The sequence below is a fragment of the Paroedura picta genome, chromosome 10 (genome assembly GCF_049243985.1).
Source record: "Paroedura picta isolate Pp20150507F chromosome 10, Ppicta_v3.0, whole genome shotgun sequence".
NCBI classification, from domain to species: domain Eukaryota; kingdom Metazoa; phylum Chordata; class Lepidosauria; order Squamata; family Gekkonidae; genus Paroedura; species Paroedura picta.
This window is the reverse complement of record NC_135378.1, coordinates 8688020-8712596: the sequence shown is the minus strand read 5'-3', so window position 1 is coordinate 8712596 and position 24577 is coordinate 8688020. Positions and strand designations below refer to the sequence as shown.

The following is a 24577-nucleotide window of genomic DNA, read 5'->3' as shown; positions in this document are numbered from 1 at the left end:
GAGGGACGCTGGAAGGAAAAGAGAGCAGCGTGTGCATTTTTGGAAAAGAAATTATGCTCCTAGTGCAAAGTTTGAGTACAGACCAACAAAGTTAAATTCAAACTTTGGACAGATTTTATTCTACCAGCTGAATGTAGACTCATAGTAGTGGACATAAAAATGGGTTTTAAAACTGAAATACACACACTTTTGCTCTCCTGCCTCAGCCCCTACTCAAAATGAAAAAGACTGTAGGAGAGAAGAAAACATCTTAAAATTAGCTACAGATTCCTTGAATAAGGAGCAACTGTCTATATTACCTCCTACGTGCCAGAGCACCATAATAAGGAATGACTGCATAATTTGTTTTTTAAAAAATTTACAGTACTTCCAAAGACGCATTTTTCTACAATAACAGTTCCTTACCTTGGATAAGCCAATTAGCCCCCAAGAAGTGGATAGTGAAAAGAAAAGCTTTCAATCATCAGGCCCTCCAGTGTCCAGGCAAATCAATGATCTATTTGACAGTATACAGAAATATAAAACAGCAACCCCACAGGAAATTTTCTTTTTCCAAGGGGAATTAGTGCTACTAATTGGCCATGTTAGTGAGAGCCATTGGGAAGTGGCCAGCAAGAGACTCACATATATTTCTAGCAACATATAAAAGGGTTTTTTAATTAATTGAGGGAGGTGCACCATACAGAATTCTCTAGTAGGCCATCTAAGCGATACGGGCTCCTGTCCTGTGTGCACTTTCTAGGAAGTTAGCCACCGTTTATTCAGTAACCAGCAAAAGAGCAAGATGTTACTTTAGAGATTTCTAGATACTCTAAAATGGATTTTCAATCAAGGCAAAGTAAAGCACCACAGACTTTAGCAGATTGATTAGTTGTCTCTATTCTCTTTACAGGATGTTAGTACCAAGAGTGGCTCTTGGTTAAAGGTACAAAGACCGCTCCATCTAGTACACGCTTATGGGAAATGTTACCATCATCTGATGGAGATCAGCTCATCTTCTAACATATGCCATTAAATGCCAACAATGCCCTTTCTATTCTCCACATCAGGCAAACAGGTCAAATGCCCCGCCAAAAGATAAATGGACAGAAATCTGACATCAAGAATCACAAGACTGAGAACTTGTAGGAGAACACTTCTGCCAAGACATTTAATAGGACACCTCAAAATAGCTGTTTTATTACAAAGGAATTTCACGAATAGACTGGAAGCATAAATTACACTTCTCAAAACAATGGAATCCACAGGATTTAACAGGGCTATCGGTTTCTTTTCTCACTTATTTCATTCGGCCCTTATATCTGCCTTCTTAACAATCCCTCAAAAGGGCCACATGTCCTCTTCATTTCTTATTTGGAATTATTTCTTATTTGGAATGCTAGATTAGAATAGTAGAATGTAATGAAATTTGGACTGGTAGATGGGCATGTATTTCTCTGGTCTGGGAGATAACTCTACACAGCTAGTTACCCCACTTCAAAGAAGGATATGTTGTAAACATGCCTCCATGCCTTATAGGAGATGGATGGAGCGTAATGGCGGGTCTCCGTTAATTACTCACAGCAAAATCGGTACATCTTTCTGTTAATCTCCAATCTTGACATATTTATTCCCTTCACTATGTTTCCCCTGAGAATTAAATCCAAATAAATAGTAACCTTCTAGACTCAGCTTGTTTTTTCTGTTTGGTCCTTGAGTGTTAAATATCTTCGTTATGCTGTGTGCTAAATTACTGCTTGCCCTCTGCCTATATGTATGGACCAGTAACTTCCACTTCATTATATCAGAAGAAGTGTGCCAGCACACAAAAGCTTATACCTTAAATAAAACTGCACTCGTCTTAAAGGTGCCACTAGACTCAAATGTTATTCTGCTGCTTCAGACTCAATATGGCTACTCACTTGAATCCACTGTCTGATTTGTACACTTTTGTAATAGTATACTAATTAAAAAACAGTGGCGATCATATGAGTGCCAAACTGACAGGAAGTTTTTTTTTCCAAATCAATCAAGTGATGCAATCAAGCTGAATTTTGATGAAGAGAGAAGAAATGACACGTTCAAAAGTGTTCAAGGTACAAACACAATTATGTTGTTTGTTTCAAATTTTAAAAAAGTCAAGAAACCGAAAACTGAACAGATACCTCTACCCAGGTGGGCTACGCTGCACCAAAAAAGGGCTGAAATACCCAGCCCTTCAGTGGCCTCATGCAGTTGATGAGCAGAACTGAAGGAAAGGAAATCTAAACCAAACGGTGCCTGCCAAAGCATTTCCAACTTTGAATTTTCTAATATGTGAATGCAAGGATGACACTTGAAGGGCTGGCTGTAGAGAAACTGGGAGCTTTATTGAGAAACGGGAAAGATTCTCTTTTTCATTTTGTCATGGCTTCCTTCTCAAAGCCTTATCCTTCTTCCCTCAGCTCCCCACCATTGTCAAAGTCAGACTTTAGGGTCCTCTGAACTGGCACCTACATTTTTCCATTTTATGGCAACTATGAGTTTGATCCAGGACACCAGTTCCACACGTACAAGGAGCTCTGCCTGAGGAGTGCAACTTTCACAACTGCCCCCTCTCAATGTGCCTTTCAGGAGGCATCTGCCTTGGGAGCGACAGAAAAATCTGACTCCATGGCAGGGGTAGTCAAACTGCGGCCCTCCAGATGTCCATGGACTACAATTCCCAATTCTGGGAATTGTAGTCCATGGACATCTGGAGGGCCGCAGTTTGACTACCCCTGCTCCACGGGATGCCCTTGCCCCTACGGAAACACTTTGCTAGATGAGCTTTATTGATTATCCCCGATTATCCCTGTCCACGTTCCACTGATGGAAGCAAGATCTTTTCCTGCCAGCCCCAGGCAACCCCTGAAAAGACCCTGTAAAGACCCTGGTTTTTTGTCCTCACAAACAAAAAAGCCACACAGGTGAAGGCTTGCCACGAGAAAGAAAACCAGGTGACATTACCCCTGCACTATCTTTCATTAGTGAAATGGTGGAAGAATGTCATGCATTGAACTGGGATGATGTTATCAACCAACGAGTCTCTCTCAAGAGATGGTGACCAACAGAAGCCTTTCACTTTTAAGGAATAAGAAAAAAAGCATCAGGTTATGTGCTGCTGATCAAGCATGCTTTTTGAAGGGGGAACATAAACAATAATGCAGCCATTTTATGGAAGAAAAATAAGAAAAACAAACTAGCAGAGCTTCCCAGGTTTTACAGGCAGTGTCATGCTGCTAATCACTGAAGCAGGTTATTTCCACGAAGTGATATCCCCCAGCAGACTAAACACTGTGATTGCTGTCACAATATAGCACCCCCCATTTGGTGCAACGCATGAAATATTACATTCTGGAGTCCAGAGCTTGCCAAAATCAATGCACAATGGTGCCAGTGAAACGAAAAGGACCACACATAGACCAGTGTCTGCAAGGCTGAAGCCCACAGAGTTGTAGTACTGAGCTGAGAAGATGGAATATAAATGCTGATATGCATTTTAGTAGATCACTCAAACATTCCAACTAAATAACAATTTAACAACTTACTTTTATTGCCCACCAGTGCCACATGCGGCTGAGCTTCTGACTCTTCGTTGACCTTCTTTATAACATTGTACCAGTCTTCCAAGTTTTCAAAGCTCTGCTGGTTGCTGATATCATATACCAGAAGGACAGCCTGAGGAGGGAAAGTATAATGTATTAAGAAAAGTGTATTAATTGATGCTGTCTTCAAAAATGGAGACAGTCCCTTCTGTAAATATGATTCCTGTAACACAAAAGGAAAGTTATACAAGCCTGATATGTTCGGGGTCCCTAGTATGCACGCGGATGAAGAACACAGAAGATGGAGCCTCAGGATCATGACCCCACCCACAAGGAGAGCAGATAAAAATAGATTTTTAAAATAACTTTTTAAAAATTAATCATTTTTAAATTTTAAAATTATATTTATAATGTATGTACATTTTAGCTATAGTAAATTTCTCTTTTAAATATAAGCATCAAAATAAAATCCGAACTTAAGATCTATGTACAATCTGTTAAAATCAAATTTACTTCCTCCCTAATCCATTTACGGATGCAACTTCATCAACTAATCATATAGCACAATCATTCATGCATTTATACGGCCCTGTGACTGACATCTACTGGGTGGCCTTTCATTCCCATTTCTTATCTAGATTCACCTCTCTGCAGCCGACTCAGTATTCTAACTAAAATGTTTATGATTCTTACCTACCTGTCAAAGAACATGGATACCTCCTAAAAGCGCAATGATATGACCAACCTATTTCCTAAAAGAGCAAGGATATAACCAGTTACTTTTTCCTGACCTTCATTCTGGTTGAAAATATTTCCTCTCTAGCTGACTGGACCACAGCAGATATAAAAGTAAAGGGGCATGCTTTAAGAGAAAGGGAAAGAGAGAAAGCAATACTGGGGAAAGGAAGCAATCTCCTAATGTTGATATCTACCAACATCTGTCTCCAAAAACCTGTTAGAAGCTAAGCAGGGTCAGCCCTGGCTAGTATTTGGATGGGAGACCACCAACTAAGTCCAGGGTCATGACACAGAGGCAGGCAAGGGCAAACCACCTCTGAACGTCTCTCACCTTGAAAACCCTACATCAGCTGAGACTTGACAGCAAAAAAATAAGTTGTATGGTTATAGCTACCATATACTAAATATATGTTTAACATGTATTTAATTTAAGAAGTAATCAAATATTGATTTATATCAATTCCATCTCTCTCTAGGGAAAATGTCACCTTATCCAAGAATGGAACTATTCACCTGGAATACAAGCCTGCTCGGACAGTTCCTTAACTTTTGACTCATGACGCTCCACCATGGTATAGGGTCAGGTGGCCCAGATTGCTTCCTTAGCCATCAACATCTTTCGCTGCTTGTGGAACATCAACACCAGCACCCTAATTTGCAGCATATTGTAGTTCCCATAATTGTCTGAAGAGCCTTGCCAGAAATCCACTAGAGCAATAATTACAGTAAACTGGCCGTGAAAATGCTGAACATCAGGACAACAGTCTAGGGCATTCTGGCAACAGACTGAGTCTGACATGGAGGAAATAGCAGCTGGATAGAAGAGCTGGTGATCATAATTCCTGTACAAAGGCTCATCCCTTATTTATACTTGTGTTCGGCAATTAAACTATGTCCTGGCTAAGGCAAAGAAAATATCACTAAAGCCCACTTCTAAACATAATCTGGACTGTGGATACCTACAAAATCACCAGCAATTTTGCTGTCATCAAATGTGTGACCACAGTCAATGGAAAGCTGGGCTGTGGGACATGGATGATGAAACAGGATAGCACCGAATGAAAGGGACGGGAGGAAGAGACAAGGCTGGCTAGCCGCTCCTTGCTGAAGGACATATAGTGAGTCAGAATATAAAGTGAGCCAGGAACCCCAGGGTTCAAATCTCACCACGGTCATAAACTCAATGGGTATCTTTAATGAAGTTGCCTCTTCTCCGCCCCATCTAATCTGCAATAGGGGTCATTATAACAACACACCTCATACCATATCCGTTGTAAGGATTAATGAAATAACACAGTTCTCAAGACGCTTCAAGTAAATACGAACTGATAGTAAGATCAACAGCAAAATACTATTATTAATGAAAAGTCAAAATGAAGCTCCATCAAAATGGATAAGAATTATTTCCCAAACCGTTTAGGACTGACTGTGTAAGAAGCATTTCTGTTACTTCTCATGTCTCCAGTCATTTTAAACTTTGTCCATGGAGTTCATTGCCATACAAGTAAAGCCCCATGTTATTGGGAGCTTTAACTTAATCACACTTTACAACACTTCCGCTTCATATGTAGGAAAACATGATTTGGCAACACAGATGTGGCAAAGTTGATTCACGATTGGGTTATGTTATGTTAAACATCTGTTAACTACATTTTTGAAAATGACTAGCTTTAAAATTTAACAACTTGGCCCCTTTTTCATCTCCTAACATGTAATTTCCAGGCTTTCCTGAGTTAACGGTTCTTCCTCTATTTTTACATACTAACACACAATATTTACATGTTCCCAAAAGCAGCAAGCAAATATAAGTTAATCTTTTAATATATAAATATGCAATAGCCTTTTTGGTGCATTTCTCTAATTTTATTCAAGCAGTCCAAATGATGCAGTTCCAAAATCAAATGGTATTTTGTGTCTTTTTTCCAAAATAACCAACAGTTCTTTTTCTAAAATGTTTATTTTTTAAAAATCCAGAAAAATATTTGAAAATGGGGTTATATCTAAAGCGTTTTAACCATTCTGCAAAAAAAAAAATTCGCTACCTGCTTGACTTCTTTTGTTCGGCCTCCTCAAAGTTCAGCTGGTTGAGAAAGTTTAATGGCATAGGATTGGTCTTAATTTCCTCCTCTGCCTTCGCTCCCCAGGAAGCATCTGCACTCAGAACAGCCACTACACCTACCATACCGTGGGGATATCTAAATAACCTCGGCAAAGACGGCTATTTTCAACTTAACCCACAATGCAGGGCAATGAACATCTGTTTCAGAGAGCTGCTAGGGATATACAAACTAGCACCTTTGCTTCATAAAAGAAAATACTGTTGAGCAATCCTGTATAAAAATTTAAGCTAGTTTAACAAAAGCAAAGTTCAAAACAATTTCACTTAAGCAGATGTTTACATTTTACTAGTTGCTTCACATTATCTCCTAAACCTTTTCTTTAATGTAAACATGTTCAGAAGGCCAACAGTAAAATAACGGTAATTTCTAAAGCCATACCTGTGCACCGTAGATATATTTATCCAGCATCTTGCCTCCGATTGTTTGGCCACCAATATCCCATACTTGAAGAGTAACATTTACATTTCCTGTAGCAAGAGAACAACACCCAAAACATAAGTGTTTGAATACTTAATTTACAGAAAACAAGTACAAATATTTAATAATATAGATATCAATTATGCTGGATGAGTTGCATTTTGTTTCTTGGAGGGAGGTTGTGTGTGTGTGTGTGTGGACATCTACAGTGGACTGTGCAAACAGGAACCTATATTTGACCCGGATCCAACAAGCCACACAACTTGTACGCTTGGGTTCAAGGGATACTACATCTAGGTTTCTCCAAGTAGCAGCCCCCTCCTTTGTTTTTTAACTGAAGGCAACTTTTAAGACTGGCACCTGTAATATGCCTTTGTTTAAATAATGCCTATCTATTAAAGTTTAATGGGATTAATGGCAGTGCCCGCTGGACAAAGAAAAACAGCCCAGAAATCTCACAGAGTCGCACCTGAATGCTGCCTTGGACATACCTGAACAGCTACCTGCAGTTATCTTTAGGAAGCATATAAGCAGGGCTCAACTCAAGGAGCTTTTTGGGCCTAGGTTGTCTGAACCCACTGAACTGCACTTTCAAACCCCCTGCCCACCCATTCACATTTATAGAAATCGCCTGAGGAACCCATGATCAAGAAATGCACTTAGATCCTGGCCTGCAATACACAGCAGTTATGCACTTGGCAATATAGACATAATAATTTGTGCAAATTTTAGTAACAAAATAATTCTGATTTCCTTGTATCCTGACCTGTATAGACCAAACTATTTATATATCTGATATTGTTCAGCTCCTAAAATAGTTAAGGTCAGTGGAATGTGTGTGTGCATGCATGTGCTGGTCATCATATCTAATCTTCTAATACATTAATATAATGTAAATATTGCTACATTAGCAAATATCCTAAAATTAAATATATCCCGTCATTTTAGATTTCTTGTGTGTTGGGAATTCTGCTTTTAGATAGCACTGGATCTTGTTTTCTTTTCTAGCCAAATATTTTAATTTAAGTTTCATATAATATTTACAAATATTAAGAAGCACAATTTAAGCAATTCCTTCAAATCCTTCAGTTTTCAGTGAGAGGGTTAAGCAGTGAAAAACAGATATTCTAAATTTAACTGAACAAACTGCAGTCAGATTATACCATAAATTTTTTAACAGCCGGGGAGGGGGGGGGGGTCACAGATTACTGCTGTGGATTATGCATCTGATCAGACTAGAGAACACTTCTATCAATATGAAACTATTTATCAAAGTATAATATATCAAGCAGTGTTGGTGGGGTCATAAAGGCTGACATATGAGCCTACTTTGCAAAATATTTTATAGACACAACAGAAGCCATGCAATTTGTTATAACTAGCATGACATTTCTACGGCAACAGGAAATACTTTTTAATGCAATGAAGTTCTGACAGCACCACTTTCAGAAAACAAAGTTTTGTGTCTAAGGTCCATGAGCTACTTTTACAATGTTACCCCTATGGAAAAATGCTGCCATTGGGTCTACTATATCAAGCCCCAACTATCTTGGGAGTGCCATTTTTTTCCGCACAGAAATACTGTACCCCAAATAACAGGCACGCAAGCAGAAAAGCAGGGGCTTCTATTTTCCGTGAATTCCACAACTCTTCAAATACTCAAACAAAATGGGTGAGTTTTAATTTTTCTTAATTAGTACTTAAAATTATTAGAGCTCTTATACCAAGGATTTCAATAACAGTCCCACTTCTTCATAGTTTACCAGACAAAAAGGCACGGAGTGGACACGGCCATCTTTTCCACTCTTGTTCATCCAATTCCCCTTCTTACTGCAGTTCCCAGCGCATGCGGCTTTTACTGATGCAGGTCCGATGATATCAAGCATAGCATTTTTGAGTGGTCAGAAAAGATGGTTTGATCCAGTCTCTGCTGGGATTATGCTGCTCTGTATCATTTAAAACAGAGGTAGTCAACCTGTGGTCCTCCAGATGTCCATGGACTACAATTCCCATGAGCCCCTGCCGCTGGCAGGGGCTCATGGGAATTGTAGTCCATGGACATCTGGAGGACCACAGGTTGACTACCCCTGATTTAAAAGACGCAACATTTGTTATGATCCTGCTTAGGTAGATGCCCTTGCAGTTACGGAAACACAGCGCTAGATCCAGCTTTATGAATTATACCCTACCATGTTCCGTTGATGGAAACAAGACTGAACTAACTTTAATTGACTGAACTGACTTCTTTTAGTTACTAAACATAGAATTCCATATTTTTAAAAATCTCTCAAAAATTGCCACATTGTAGTAGCAGATATTAGTAACTTAGCGCGTTGCATCAAGCACGAAATAAAATCAAGAAGTACAACTGCACCAAAGACAACAATAAAGAGGCAAGACTCAGGACACCTTGACTGGCATCACAATAAAGAGACACTAAAAGTGAAGCCGATAAGGTGTGGTGTTATTAATGGAAAATGTCTGACATGATTTAGTTTTCTTCATCAGGACAATTTATTCAATAGTTGAACACACACATATTGCACCAGCTTCTGCTAAGACAGTGGGAACTGCTTTGAGACACAGCTCCTCTGTGCCTCTCACCAGAAGACAACGCAGTGTGTGTCCGATTAACTGTTGAGAAAGCTGCTCTGAAAAGAGCACAGAAACAAGTCAGAACTTTCCAGTAACTATGGCACCTTATGAGCTTCACTTTCCATATTCCTTCTAGTAATTGTAGTCAAACTGTGGCCCTCCAGATGTCCATGGACTGCAATTCCCATGAGCCCCTGCCGCTAGCAGTTTGACTACCCCTGGTCTATACTCTCCTCCTCTTGAGAAAGTTACCTGATCGTCACCATGTTTTCACCTGTCTTGAAGAGATACCTGTAACAACTACATTCAGATGCAACTCTGCATCTTCAGCTGGATGTTAAGCACACAGTCCACTGGGAAATTCTCTTGTGCAAGCCTCACTGAAATGAATGGGAATTCCCATCCTTGCAGCACAGACCATCAAAAAAAAAAACTTTGAGTGGACAGCACCAGAAGTAGCCAAACGGGGCTGCTGAGAAAGACGAATTCAAGCCACTAGCAACAAAATTATGAGCAGAAGTATTTTAATAAGATTAGAAACTTGCAGAACAATATTTTCCAAGCACAGTATGGTCCGTCCCCCAATATGCCCATATTGCTCCGGGTATAATTTTCTGACTTGCTTGGGTAAATAAATATCTACTTTGAACTGGAATCCGAAAAACTGAGTTCTGTTTCTTTGGGTGCTGAATGTCAATCAATTACATACAGAAATGTACATTTTCCAGCTCAAGCCATGGACTTTCAGTAATATTCAAGCAATTTAATTATATCTAGCAAACTGGAAAATTTAGAGTTGGATATCACACAGCGTTATGTATTTTAGCAGTGCTGTATTATTTAACATTTCTGCAGATCAATGTCAATGACAGGGGGAAAATTCTCTGTAAAATTCCAAGTTTTTGTAGGAATCATATATTAAGAATTCTTCAAGAATTTTGTTGAAACTTTTTTTTTGGAGGTACTTTACAGGAAATTCTGCTTAATTGAAGCAAAGTTGATCTTATTAGTTATCCAAGCTCTTTTGGTTTGAATCGAAGCCACTAGCAGGATTCAACAGTAACCTTCTAAAAGTATACCTGGGGCACATTAACCGTTCTTAAAAATCTACAGTCAAGATGGAACTAAAAACACATGTCTGTCCACCTCTTCACTGAGATTTTTTTAAAGTCTTTTCACAGTGAAACCCTGTTTGCTGGACTATACCCACAACCTTCCTGAAAGTATTTTGACTATGACTCTTAAGGAGCTCTATCTGCAAAACCTCTGACTAACAGATGCACTATTTTCTGCACAGTGGTTGCATCCAGACTATACAGCACATTGGATCATGAAATATAATGAAAAGGGCTCCTCTTTTGAATATAATTTTCTCCTCGAACAGAAAGAATTACATCACTTTGACATTTTTAAACATTTCCAGGTAAAGCATTCAACTATATTTGATGATGTGCTAAAAGGACATACTCCAGTCCAAAACACAACGGCCACAGGGAGGAGATCCTTGCTTAAAGCAGGGATCTGAGTGTGAGAAAGAACCCTCCTGGCAAAAAGATGCCCAGCACTATCAGCATCACTCTCCACCTGTTTAGGGGGAGACCGAGAGAGTGGGGTATATAGAACTAGCCCCGTTTCTGATGCCAAACAAATCCTCAGTTCTGTCAAAGCTGTCACCGCTGTCCATGTAGCCAACAAGGTGTGCTTAAGAAGGAGTACCACATGCTGGATGTCAGGTCCCTTCTGAACATACAGGCCAATATTAGATTTATTAATATGGTTAAAGCCAGCAAAGTACAGGCCAATATAATGGGCAGAGAAACCCACTGTTTTAATTCAGTGTTGTTTTAATTCAAACACCTTTCATGGTATAATAAGTGTCTATAAAAAACAAAAGAGAAAAGTGTTCCCAGCAGAAAATTTTTAAAAAAGAAAAAGAAAAAAATATTTTAAATACTTTTAAGGATTAAAAGCTTTGTGAATAAAAAGAGCTACAGCAGATCTGTGGGAGTTTATCCTCAAGAAGATAACAAATCAGCATCCCATCAGAGTAAAAAGGTCTCGTTCCCAGTAATGGAGTCAGAAACAACTTCCGCTGCAATGAGTATCTAAGACAGGGAAGCAGCACATGAGCCGTCGGCTCAACTTGACGGAGTCGGCAGGAGCAGAGTCGATCAGCAAAGGGAGTGTTTCCAAACCTTCCCCTAGCCCAAGATGTTGAAAGAAGGTTTAATTGCGCTTGCATAAAGCAGCGCCTAAGCATTGGATTATTTAATGTATGAAAATATGAGAGGAGGGACCTATAGACAGGAGAAATGTCGTAAATTAATGGTGAATGTGCTCTTTGAGCCCCACCCACCGGAGCCTGGAAGTCAATGTCACAGATGCGTTATTTTAATACATCCAAACACTGATCTTTCATCAAGGTTTTGGAATCTGTCCAATGCAAAACCAATCAGATTTTTAAAATTTCACGATTTTTCCACACCAAGTGGAGCAAAACTGGCCTGCTAAAAGGCAGGAGGTTAAACTATCAGCATGCTCCCAGATTTGCAATCAGATCGTATTTAATAATCATCAGCCACGCCCATTATCTTAGAGTAACTGCATGCACGGTAATTCGCTGCAGGAACCACAAGTCCTATTAACTTCAATAGGGCTCACGCACAAATGTAATTTTATTTCTTCATTTACTATTTTATTTCTAGCCACTAAGGATCGAAATCAGTTTGCATTACTATCTTCTCCATTTTCTCCTCCCAACAACTCTGTAAGTGGGCGGCTGGCCCAAGTTCACCCAGTAAGATTTGATGACAGAGTGGGAATTCAAACCTGGGTCAGAAACACAGCCCTAAGCAGTCTATTATGGAAATTTTATTAATCAGCATGAATTGCAAAAAATACCAGTCTGCCAAATGTAAGGTACCAAATCTAAATAACTGAAATGAATACTGATCTTCATAAACCAGCGGGTGTTTTTGAAAGAGGAAGCAGATGAGCACTAAGTTTAAAATAATAGTGTCACATTAAGGCATCACCACCCCAATATATGAGCATGAACCCCCTAAAATATATACCTCTGAGGAAGATAAAATGGATTACCTACTCCGCAAATGTAAACAGTAAAAAAATCATTTTTACACAGAGCATCTGCAGCACTAATTTGACCGCTTTAACAGTTGACTTTGAAGAACAATCAGCACTGCCATTCAAACTGAATTAATTTTAAACCTGTGGTTTCTGTGGACCTTACTCTGCCGCTTATTCAGGAAAAATAATTATGTTTAGGATATACTGGACACCACAGTATTAAAATCATTAAAGGACTAAGAAATGTGTTTAATTGTTGGTGCTGTAACTTTGCAAGAGGTGTTTCTTAAACATATGTTTTGGGCCTATCTTGGGGGGGACACATATTTTTAGATATATTTATAGATATTTTTATACATGCTTATCTGTAGACAATATTATTATATTATATTTTTTAAAATTTCTGTTGGGATAATTAAAAATTAACAAATTTTTGAAATTGAATTAAAGTCTAAGCGCAATGCACATTTAAAAACTTTTTAGCCCTAAAATGCTGCCATTCTCTTTTAAAAAATCATATATCCAAATCGGAAAAATGTATTTTACTGTAGTAAATTCAGGGGAGGAGACCCACAAGTGTTTTTGTTCACCAAAAAGTGTGAAAAATTCCGGGGCAGCATTTAGTCTACATTAGTAGATAAATAATTTGGCATCTGCCAAGAGAGACCAAAAATATGCACATATTCTCAGCACGCACAGTCTCACATGTATGGGGCATATGTTCTGTTGGTCTTAGCGTGAATACCTACCTGCCCACCCTTCCAGGTACCTACCAGGGACACTTGCAGTTAATTTCTTCATTCATGGAGAAGTAGCCAGTGTGGCCTGGAATTCAAAGTCATACTGAAGATCTATGTCCTCTGAATATTAGAGGCCAAATCCTCAAACTGTGGTCAAACTAATGTTGGCACCTACATATTTAAACTATTTTTCATCTCCATATGGATGACAACCATAAATTTGATACTGGTTCTCCCAAATTTAACACTAGCTACTCAAAGCTAAATATTTCAGAGATCTAATTGTCAATGCTATAATTTAGCATTCAGAGTCAGTTAGAAAAACTGCCCTGAACACTGTTCAACGAAACTATGCCCTATTTGTATTTTCCTGAAGCATCCCAGAATGTTTTTTTTAAGGTTAAATTTGCAACCACATTATCATTTTTCCTCCCAGTCTCAGTGAAAGTGTTCTCTCCAGCTTCGGTTTGTTAAGCACAACAGGGAAAATGCATTTAATGGAATATTTTTATGCTTACAAATTGAATTACACTAAAATGAACAAATGATTTGTTTTAGATCCCTACTTGTTTAGAAACAAACTTTAAGATCCTGCCATTCTTTCTTAATTATTTCTTTATGTTTTCCATGCAGTGTGCCACAACTGGCATCTAAATAGTTGCTTTGCATCATGAAGTGAAACATCTTGAATGCTCAAACTGTATTTTTATGAGTGCCTTGGGACCCTGCATTTTAGTGGTCTATTAAATGCCAGCAATTTCATGCTGCCTTGCATAAGACAGCATTCACAGATCGCAGCCTAGCAACTCCACAGCCACACTGCATGTACTCCATCAATCTAAGCAAAAGTGGGGAATACTTCTTTCCAAAATCATACACTTATTTCAACAGAAACACATTAATTCAGTTCTTCTTACCTACTTAGAATCCGCACACCTAGAAAACTTGGACTAATATATTCCTGAGAGCCTCATCTCTAAATTGAAACAATCCAGCCGCAAATGCGCAACTCTTTATAGAGGCACACCTCTGAAACATTATTAAAGCACCACATTAAATCTTGTCTATATCAGAATGCAGCTGTTCTTAGTTTTCCCCACTGTTTGCATTCGTGCACGTTAATTATCTTCTTACCTGGCAGTGTAATTCTTTTCAAAAAGAAGTCAAGTCCTACGGTTTGTTTGTACTGCTTCCCGAAAGCTTCTTGAGCAAAGCGTGTGGCTAAGGAGGTCTAAAAACAGAATCACATCAAATCCACTTGGTATCTGAAAAGCCACATCTGAACAGTAACAAAATAAATAAAAACAGCACACATTTTTTAAAGTAACTGCTAATGCACAGAAATGTATAAAATAATCCCAATTTAAACAGAAGATAAAAGAATTAAAAACATAGCTGGTAAAAACAAAGACAAAACAGTTATACAGCCCAACCTATGCATGATTACTGAGAAGCACCACTCCTCGCTAAATGAGCATATGAATTCAATCTTCTATACGTAGGTATTTTGTCAGTTTTTTTCTGAATGCCATAATTACAAAGACATCACAATTTTAATCGTAATGGTAGGCAAAACTGACAACTTTTGCAAGTCACTCTTTTGAATGATTGGCAGTTCTGAATTTTTAGAATAAATAACATTGTCAAGAAAACACCTGGTATATACAAATATTACATGAAAATTCTCAGCTGCTCCAGCAATACAGAACAAGAAAACCCCAGGTCACGTATTGATTCGTTATTGCAGAATCATGAAAAACACTTCTGACAATGTCTGCTTACTTATTAATATATTTACACCGCTCCTTTCCACCTAGATCACTAATACTGGCCAGGATCCAAAACGTCACAAAAATTGTTCACATGCCTCGAGGCTTTTTGCTCTTGTGTTTCTGGAGCAGTCCTGCCCACCCACACACCACACCACCCACCCCATAATTTCTTAAAGCTAAGAGGATCTGACAATTAATGCAAACCAATTTTAAAATGTTTATGTTTTGATTGTTGTATTATTATTATATGCTGTACACCACCCTGAACCCTCAGGAAAGAGCAGCATAGATATTTGAAGAATGAATGAACGAACAAACAAAGGAATGAATAAATAAATGAATAGCAGTATGGCACAGAGAAGTGGAGATTACAGGGGGGGAAGCTTAAAATATCTCACACAGCTAAGATGTCTAAGTAAGGTGCTGAATCCCAATGGCTGATGATAACTGCTCAGAAAGAGAACTGAGGCAAACTCATGTTTATACATGTGTGATCATGAGGACTAACCTACTTGTCAAGTATGGCCACATAGAAGACTCCTAGAAATTAAGGAGCAATTTTCCTAATATTATATTGGTTTTCAGTTCTAAACACACTACTAAGAAACTTGTAGTATTTGAAATAACACCTGCTGAATGCAATGGAATGCATTTCCTAATATACATGCTTGTGACCAGGGCCTCAATTATAGTCACATTATTAAAAGCTTAAAATAGAGTGGGTTTCTGGAAGGACGACATTTATTTCAGGTAACAACAATATAGAAAACAAACCGTACTGTGCTAGTGTATTAGTAACTGCAGTTACTCCATTCATTACAATATAAAGGATATTCAGGCCAGAAATTCTTCTGAAACTTTGATTTGAAAACTGCATCTTCTTAAGAAATATTTCAGCATTGTAATTTCAAATCTGTTCACAGGAAGGCTACAAACTAAATAATACATAGATGAAAATTCTAAAATAAAAATAACAGCAAGAAAAAGATTCATGGAGAAAACAGCCAATGGTTCTCTTCCCAAACTGATCCCAACTTTAACTATGCCCTCTGTCTGATCAGAAACTGAACTTCAGGGGCAAATATATGCACAATATAGATGCAAATTTAGAAAACACAGAATCATCCAATAAGATTATCTACTTTATTCCTGACTCTTTGATTTAAGGACATTGTAAATATTAATTTTATCCTTCTCCAACACTTGATATTCCCCAGAGGTTTTTAAAGGTGTTAATGAAAACACACACTGGGTTAACAACTGCCAGTGAGAGCAAGAAGTTATCAACAGCAAAGGAAAGTTCTCTTAAAGCAGCCTTCTTACATCCTCTCCTTAATGAGAAAGAATGTAGAGCAGAAAACCAGTGACTGTCTGGGACCCCTTATATTTTTGCTGTTAATGAATGTGCTACATTGGAGGTCCTGCTCTAACAGCCCTGGAAAAACATGACTTCTAGTTCAAGCACAAATATTTATACTCCAAGTACAACGGCATCAGCAGTTCATGTTCTTCTATTCAGCAACAGGCTTCCAGAAAACTAATTCCAACATTTGTCTTTATAGATTTTTCTAAACCTAAAATACACTCTCTGGTTTGCAGGACCAGACAGTCATGTTGCCCTCAACACACTGAAGTACTGAAAACGATACCTTGCAACCAGTCCACGCCTTCTTGCCCTAATACATGCAACACACAAAAATAGGCATTGGAGAATTCAGAACAAAATCTTGGCATTCAACTTAGTTTCAGACTACTTCAACTTCTCCGAAATCTACACACTGCAGACTAAAAGTGAAATACTGGACGACTAATAAATCAAGCCAAAAGTTTTGTTTGCCTCACAGGGTAGGAGAGTTTGTCAAAGGCTCTAGTCCTACAGATTAACGAACACTGACTTATGGGTCAAAAAGAGCACCCAGAATTAACATCGAAAATGCTATGGGATATCAGAAATGCTCCTGGAAATGTCCCTGATCAGAATTTCCATCAGGAACAGCCAGTTACGGGTTCTCACCAAAACTGCCAAGTGCAAGCCCTAAACACCTTATCAAGCCTTTCAGGCAGCCTTTCTCACCATCGAGAATCCCTTGAAACATTCTTTGGTCGTTAAGAAACCCCAGAAGTGGTGCAATAATGCAGAACAGGGTTGCAAAGCTTCAAATGAGTAGCCGTGTTGGTCTGAAGTAGCACAATAAAATCAGAGTCCAGTGGCACCTTTAAGACCAACAAAGATTTATTCAGGGAAGAAGCTTTCGAGTGCAAGCACTCTTCCTCAGACACTTGAGTTCTGATTTTATAGGATTGGAAAGCGTAGATGTGGACATGCCCAGGCCCATCATTGGCAAGGGGAAGCAGATCAACATGACCATACATGGTCATACCAGCCGATAAATGTTTAGCAAATTTATTTCAAAAATTAATTAACTCCCACCCAATTCAGGAAACCCTTCCCAGGGCCATCAAGAATCTCCAGGGCTTCATGAAACCCTAGTTGAGAAAGCCTGCTTTCAGGTATCCAGTGTAGCTCACACCAACCCAACTTGGATACAACTACCTCACTCGCTAGCCAACCCATTCATCCATGTCCTCAGAGCATCTTAAGTCTGCATCTTCTGGCCTTGGGGCTATTTCAGTCGTCATATCTTCTCTGTTATGACTGTGTTTCCCCAAAACCTGCTGAGGTCCTTTTCACTGGAGATGCCAGCAACTGAACTTATGGCCCGCTAAGTGCAAAGGACATGGCAAAATCACTGAGCCACCATTCCTCCTCAAAGCATAAATGAATGCTCTTCCATCCAAACAGTTCCCTTCCGACAGGATGTTCCAGCATATTACTTCTCTATGTGCAAAGAATTAGGGATGCAACTGTTGTTTAATCATGCAACGATCTTTTAAATGTTTAAGTTTCAGCAGGCTCACAGGGTAACCAGCTCACATATATATTCTTGCATATTAGATTTTCTACTCACTTTTGTTAAGGAAAATTAATGTTAACATTCTGAAGAGTCCATCTTGGGTGCAGATTATTAACATTAATGCCAGCATGTGAAAACAAATGTTTTGCAAGCACAGGTGGTCCCAAAATGCACTGGTAACCAATGTTTCCTCTAAGTTTATTCCCCTTAGTGAGAGGAACAGTTTGTCTCCTAAGCAGAATTTAACTGCTGGTATCTTCAAATGGGCAGTGGTAAGTGCAAGAGCCTGCCTAGCTCCAGACTGCTGCTGAGTGGGGCTTCCCGTGTTAGTGAGAGGCTACTCTCATGCAAAGCTTAGAGGGAAGAGTTTTCCAAGCCTTGGGAGACGTTTAAATGTTTACTTGCATCCCTCTCTAGCTCCTCCACCAACATTTGCTCGAGGCCGACCAGCCCAAAAACACCCACTGCCCCCCAGATTCCCGCTCCCAGGACCAAAGAATCTGACCAACCCAAAGCTGTGCCAACTTCCTGTCCCTGTTTAAGTATTGTTCTGGTTGACAGGTTATGTTATGACTGTTATATTTGTTGCAATGTTCTATATCAGGAATAGTCAACCTGTGGTCCTCCAGGTGTCCATACACTACAATTCCCATGAGTCCCTGCCAGCATTTGCTGGCAGGGGCTCATGGGAATTGTAGTCCATGGACATCTGGAGGACCACAGGTTGACTACCCCTGTTCTATATAATTACCCCATGCTGTTATATGTAAACCACCCAGAGCCATATGGAAGGGTGGTATGAAAATCTAAATAAAAAATAAATAAATAATAAAAATTACCAAATTGTCTGTGACTTCAGGGACTTTTCCAGAGAAGCTGAAGTAGGCAGCGGTCAGAATGCTTTTGAAAAAAAACAAAGCTGTATACAACAGACCCAACCAACTACTGCCAGGCTACATATTTGTAATTCCTGATAAGGTAGTTGAACGTGCGGATGTGTAATAATTGTTTTCTGGAAGAAACATCGACCCTTAATCCTTCCCATACCAGCTTCCAGCTTGGCCGTGGGGTGGAGATAGCGCCTGTCGTCCACAGATGATTGTTAGAGAAAGCTGGATCTAGGGGGGTCAAGCACTGCTGATTCCACTAAACCTTACAGTAATGTTCACCACTGCAGAATATGGATTTCTCAACCAGTGCCTAGTCAACATGGAGAGACAGGGTATGGCCTTTCTCCATGGTCATGGACAGAGAGTGACAGTAAGGGAGAGTAAGCTGATGATACCCAGCAGTATGTGCTGATGGACAGCCAGCCAGCCACACCCACAAGTGCATTGGACTGGAAGTTGTGGTGGAGTGGCTCAAGTGGAATCGACTGAAGTTGAATCCAAATAAAACAGTTTCTTTGGCTGGATTGGCACGTCCCAGGTGAAGTGCTACAACTCCCAACTCTTGACGGTATCTAATTAACATCTTTGACATCTTGGACTCCTCCCTATCAATGGAAACCCAGGTCACAAATGCTGTCCACTAGGCTTTTTAATAACTTTACCACGCACAGCAGCTAGCATTTTACTTGTCAACACCCAACTTGGCAACTGTGACCAAATAATGGTCACCTCCAGGTTAGACTACTACAACTCACTCTATGCAAGGCTACCCTTGTATCTGATCTGGGAACTTCAACTGGTCCAGAATGCAACTGCCCAGCTCCCTACAGGAACCAGGTGGAAAGCATATATTTGACCAATGTTTTCCCAGCTGCACTGACTCCAGACTGAGGACTGAAACAGGATCAAGGTTCTGGTACTTACCTTTAATGCACTAAACAGTCTGGGATCTTCATACCTGTGGAACCCACCTTCTCCCATATGCCCCCAAAGAAATCTATAAACATACAAAATATTCTCAAGATCCCTGGCCCAAGAGAAACTGACCTCAACAAGAGGCAGAGATTTCTCAGCCCTGAGCAAGATCAGGGATGGGACTTAAAACAGTTCTGTAGGGCCTGTAAGACAGAACTGTTCTACCAGGTCTATGGTTGAGGCCTACAAATACCTTCAATAAGACGGCCTCCCTACACAAACAAGCATCCAACATCTGTATGCCATCCAGTATTTTCACAACAATGTGCTTTACCTCCCCCACTCTTGTACTGGAGAGGAGGCAGTGAGATCCTCTGATTGTTTACACATAATTCAACATGTTTAAAACGTTTGTGATATATTGTGAGCCGCTGAGTCCTTGAGGAATGGCGGCATATAAATCCGAAAATACATAAGCAATAAACCAACCTTATTGTTTAAATGGCTTCTGCGAGGAATGGTTCTGCACAAAGAAACATCCCATTGCATTAGCTCTGACAAGGGTTCACTTTGACCAGCAAGAAGACATGCTCAGTCAGTGATCCATGAGATAACAGTAAAATTCTAATGAGAATCAATATGCTATAGTGGTTAGAGTGCTGAACTATAATGTGAGGTACTCATGTTCAAACCTTGCACTATCCATGAACTTCTCAGTTCAAATGAATCAATCAACATGGGTAGGCACAATACAGGTTTATAAAATCATGTACAGGCAGACAGATCTGCTGTCATTACACTTGGACTTGAGAGCACCAAGGAAAGTGAATGGCTACAGATTACAGGCAAACAAAAGGAACTCCTTCACCCAGACTAGTGATTCAGTTGATACAAACTGTGAAGGAAGGCAGTTGATGGCCATAAGCAAAAGGGGCTTAGACACATTCATAAAGGATAAGTCCATCAGTAGCTCCTAGTCATGTTGATTAAGGGTAGCCTCCACATTCACACGAGCCTCTTGTGGCGCAGAGTGGTAAGGCAGCAGACATGCAGTCTGAAAGCTCTGCCCGCGAGGCTGGGAGTTCAATCCCAGCAGCCGGCTCAAGGTTGACTCAGCCTTCCATCCTTCCGAGGTCGGTAAAATGAGTACCCAGCTTGCTGGGGATTAAACGGTAATGACTGGGGAAGGCACTGGCAAACCACCCCGTATTGAGTCTGCCATGAAAACGCTGGAGGGCGTCACCCCAAGGGTCAGACATGACTCGGTGCTTGCACAGGGGATACCTTTACCTTTACCTGCTTACCACATTCACACACTGAAAACTCTGAATAACAGAAGGCAACATCAGTGAAGGCCTTGGCCACTATTGATTGCTTCTTGGTACACCAGGGTGCCCATTGACACCACTCCCAAAAACTAATGTTTCAAAAAGTGGGCAGGGGCAGGTGGAGCTTTTGCTTAGCAAGGCTTGTAATTGGCCACTGGAAATTTGACTGGTTGTGCAGAAGTCTAAACATATTGTTTCAGCAGCAGCTGTCACGAAAGCACAAGCACTACTGCTGTGTGGCGGAAGAGAAGCTGAGGTAGCTGTTGTATGGCTTGCTCCAACGCCTGCAGCAGCCATTTAATGACTGCACATACCCCACTGTGTCAAAGGTGCCCACAAGCTCTCTCACTCTCTCTCACACTCACACAGAGTCAGCAGAGCTGACCAATAAGAGTTTGTTGTAAGGATAAAAAGAAAATGGAGGAAAGATCCAGGATCTCTTTGGAGGACAGGCAGGAGACAGATGTACTAGACTAATAGTTCCAGGAAAGAGGGGTAGGCCACTGACTGGTAGGGTGTATGACTAGCAGATTTTTCACACCATGAAACAGCCACTAGTAAAGGGACTGGAATGGTAAGCAACTTTCCTGAGCTGCAGTCTGATGCCTTGGAAGAAAACAAAGATCCAATACTCTCCAGCAGGGCTGTCACACTTCTCCTGTGATAACAAATGATCTAATTCTAATGTAGGAAAGCAAGTATCAGTGGCTTGCCCCAGGAAGCACAGGTCAAACAGAACCCAGGGTAAAAAGTTTCAGGTACCATATTACCCATGCTCAAAGCATGGGCAATAAAAAGGAGGAGCCCAGGCTTCTCATGCTGACAGAGAAGTATGATTTAGAGAGACTTGGTGGAATGATTCCCATAACTACAATGCAATAGTGGATGGATAAGGGTTGTTCAAAAGAAACAGAAAAGAGCGAAAAGAAGATGGAGTAGCACTATATGTGAGGCCAACCTGTAAAGTTATAGTTAAGCGTTTTAAATGCTTTTAATGTTTTAAATGTTTAACAATGTTGATGTAATTTTATTGAAATGATTTTTTAGAATGCATTATATTTCGTATATTCTACTGGAGTAGTATATTGTATTGGACAATGTCATGAACTGTCCTGAGCCTCACGGCAGTATATAAATATAAATAAATAATTAAAATGAAATAAATAAATAGGAGAGGGTTTGCCTAGAGGAAGAGAGTGACACTCCAGTAGAAAGCATCAAGATGAAGATAAGGGAAGAAAAGAAGAGTATCTGCAGGTTACAAGGCACTGCTGGTCATCAGAAAGGCCAAAGCTGGGAGAGAGCTGAGACTGTCCACTAGGACAAGAAAAGCTTCTTCAGGTATATGAAAAGCAAACTTAAGGTAAACAAGGCCATAGGCCCACCACTAGGTGAAGATGGAGAGGCTCTGATAGGGGACAGCGAGAATTCAGAATGGCACAGTATTATTTTGCCTGTTTTCCCAAAAGAATATGAACACGCCTCAAGATGTTAGTAGGCAAGGTATAGTGTCTGATTGACATGGATTGACATGGAGATTGTCGAGAGGCACCTGGCTGCACTGAATGAGCTCAAATACCCGGGGCTGGATGGTGTGCACCAAAGAGGGCTTAAAGAACTTTATGGAGAACTTGGGGAATCCTTGCCCATCATCTTTAGGCCTGCCTGGAATCCTGGAGAGGTGCCAGAAGACTGGAGGAAAGTAAATGTAATCCCAATCTTCAGAAAAGGGAGGAGACGACCCCGGAGTCTAACAAGCCAGTATGTCTACCATGAACCGCAGGTAAGATAATGGAGGAGACTTTAAAGAGGGTGATCCGTAAATATCCGAAGGACAATTTGTTGATCTGGGGAAGTCAGCACCAATTTGACTCCCAACAGGTCCTGCCAGACCAACCTGGTTTCCTCCTTTGACCGAGTGATGGGCTTATTAGATTGTGAAAACTCAGTGGATGCTGTTCTCCCGATTTGAGAACATCTACCTGAGCCTTCAGGGAGGGCTGTATATATAAACATAATACCCAAGAAAAATTTGCCCAACCAGTGACCAACCGACACTTCCCACCAGCCCAATAAGATTCCAATTACCATCAGGAGGCAGCTTCTAATTTTGACATCATTTTAAAACCCTCCGCAACCTAGGAAAGTCCAGTCTATAATAATAAAATAATTATATTATTATTACTACGAGAAATAACAATACTTCCAAAAGACTAGGACTCGAGAGCATCCCATGAGGTTGACGGGCAGGACGTTTGAAAGGAAATACTTCTTTACACAGGGAGTCATGAAAAGGTGGGCTCCACTGCCGGTGGATGTAGCCAGGGCCCCAGGAATGTTCCCACTTCTGGCGGAGAAGCCTGCCAGGGGCCGAGGGGGCCTCCATGCTCAGACTAAGCCGGGAGACGGCGTGAGGGGCGGCCTTGGCCTCTGCGTGGGGGCCCTCCGGGGCACGGGCTGTGCGAGAGCCGGGCGGGCCCAGTCGGACAGGGCCGGGGTGCTGCTGGCCCAGCGCGGCTCTGGGCGACGAGGGCTGCCGGTCTAACCCTAACCCTCCGTTCTCCGGGAGAAAAGGGCCGCGGGGGAAGGGCGTTCTGCGGGGCGCCAACCTCCCGCCGGGCCCAGGGGAACCGGCCCCGCCCCCAAATCCCCACGGGTTTGCCCCTCCCCTCCTCCCGGCGTTTCCCCCGGGCGGGAGTCGGGCAGCCGGTTTTCCGCCGGCCGGCGTTGCCGAGAGGAGGAGGAGGCGGAGGAGGAGGAGGCGGCGGAGGGCGCCCACCCGCCCGCCCCGAGCGCCGGTATCGCGAGACGCCGCGAGACTCTCGGCCCGGCCGCCTGGCTGACCTTGCCGGAGGTGCCGTCGCCCACGACCACGAACTTGAGCTGCCGGTCGGGGCACTCCTCCTCGGAGTCCGACATCGCCCGGCGGCCCCAGGGAGCCCCGCGCTCATCCGCTCCTCCTCACGGCGGCAGCGGGACCGACGCCGCCATCTTACGCCCCCCTCCGCCGCTCGTCGCTATGGCCGCCGCTGGACGAGACCACGGGAGGGAACGGGGGGGGGGCGAAAAGGAAGGCCGGCGAGGGGGGGGGGCGTTGCTGCGCGGACCAGGAACGGGGGCGGAGCGAGAGAAAGGCTGGAAAGAGGCGCGGCTCCCTCCGGGGGATTGAGGGCAAGGGGCGGCGCCGCCACCGTCGCGAGGGAATGGTTTGGCCCAAAGCGCCCACCGTCAAGATAGTGACGCCCTGCGTGGTAACCAAGGCCCTCCGAAGGCGAGGAGGAACGCCCCCTGGCCTAATATGGGAAACGAGGCCGCCGGAAGGCTCAATGACAGCGGGCGACCGGGGGGGGGGGAGAGAGAGAGTTGCGCATGCGTGTTGCGTTGGCTAATCCAGATTATGCGGTGGGGGGGGGGGTTTGAGCTAAAAATACGCGAGCGGGAGAAGGAGGGACGTTATTTGCGATGAACACCTTTTGGCCTTTAAAACCGCAGGCCGGTAATTTGATCTGTACTTG

At 41.5% G+C, this 24577-nt stretch overlaps 1 protein-coding gene across 4 annotated transcripts in view; it reads right to left on the bottom strand.

Moving 5' to 3' along the window:
* LOC143819112 (ras-related protein Rab-28-like) overlaps positions 1-24348 on the bottom strand; it is a 92542-nt gene extending 68194 nt beyond the window's left edge. Inside the window, exons 1-4 of one of the 4 annotated variants that reach the window (XM_077300261.1) lie at positions 23907-24348; positions 14377-14473; positions 6782-6870; positions 3549-3678 (exon numbers count right to left, since the gene is read on the bottom strand). In XM_077300261.1, coding sequence (XP_077156376.1) covers positions 3549-3678; positions 6782-6870; positions 14377-14473; positions 23907-23981 — 391 coding nt within the window. In that variant the 5' untranslated portion in view covers positions 23982-24348. The remainder of the gene's footprint in view (positions 1-3548; positions 3679-6781; positions 6871-14376; positions 14474-23906) is intronic. The other 3 variants (XM_077300263.1, XM_077300262.1, XM_077300264.1) reach the window with 3 other exon arrangements.
* Positions 24349-24577: the final 229 nt, after the last annotated feature.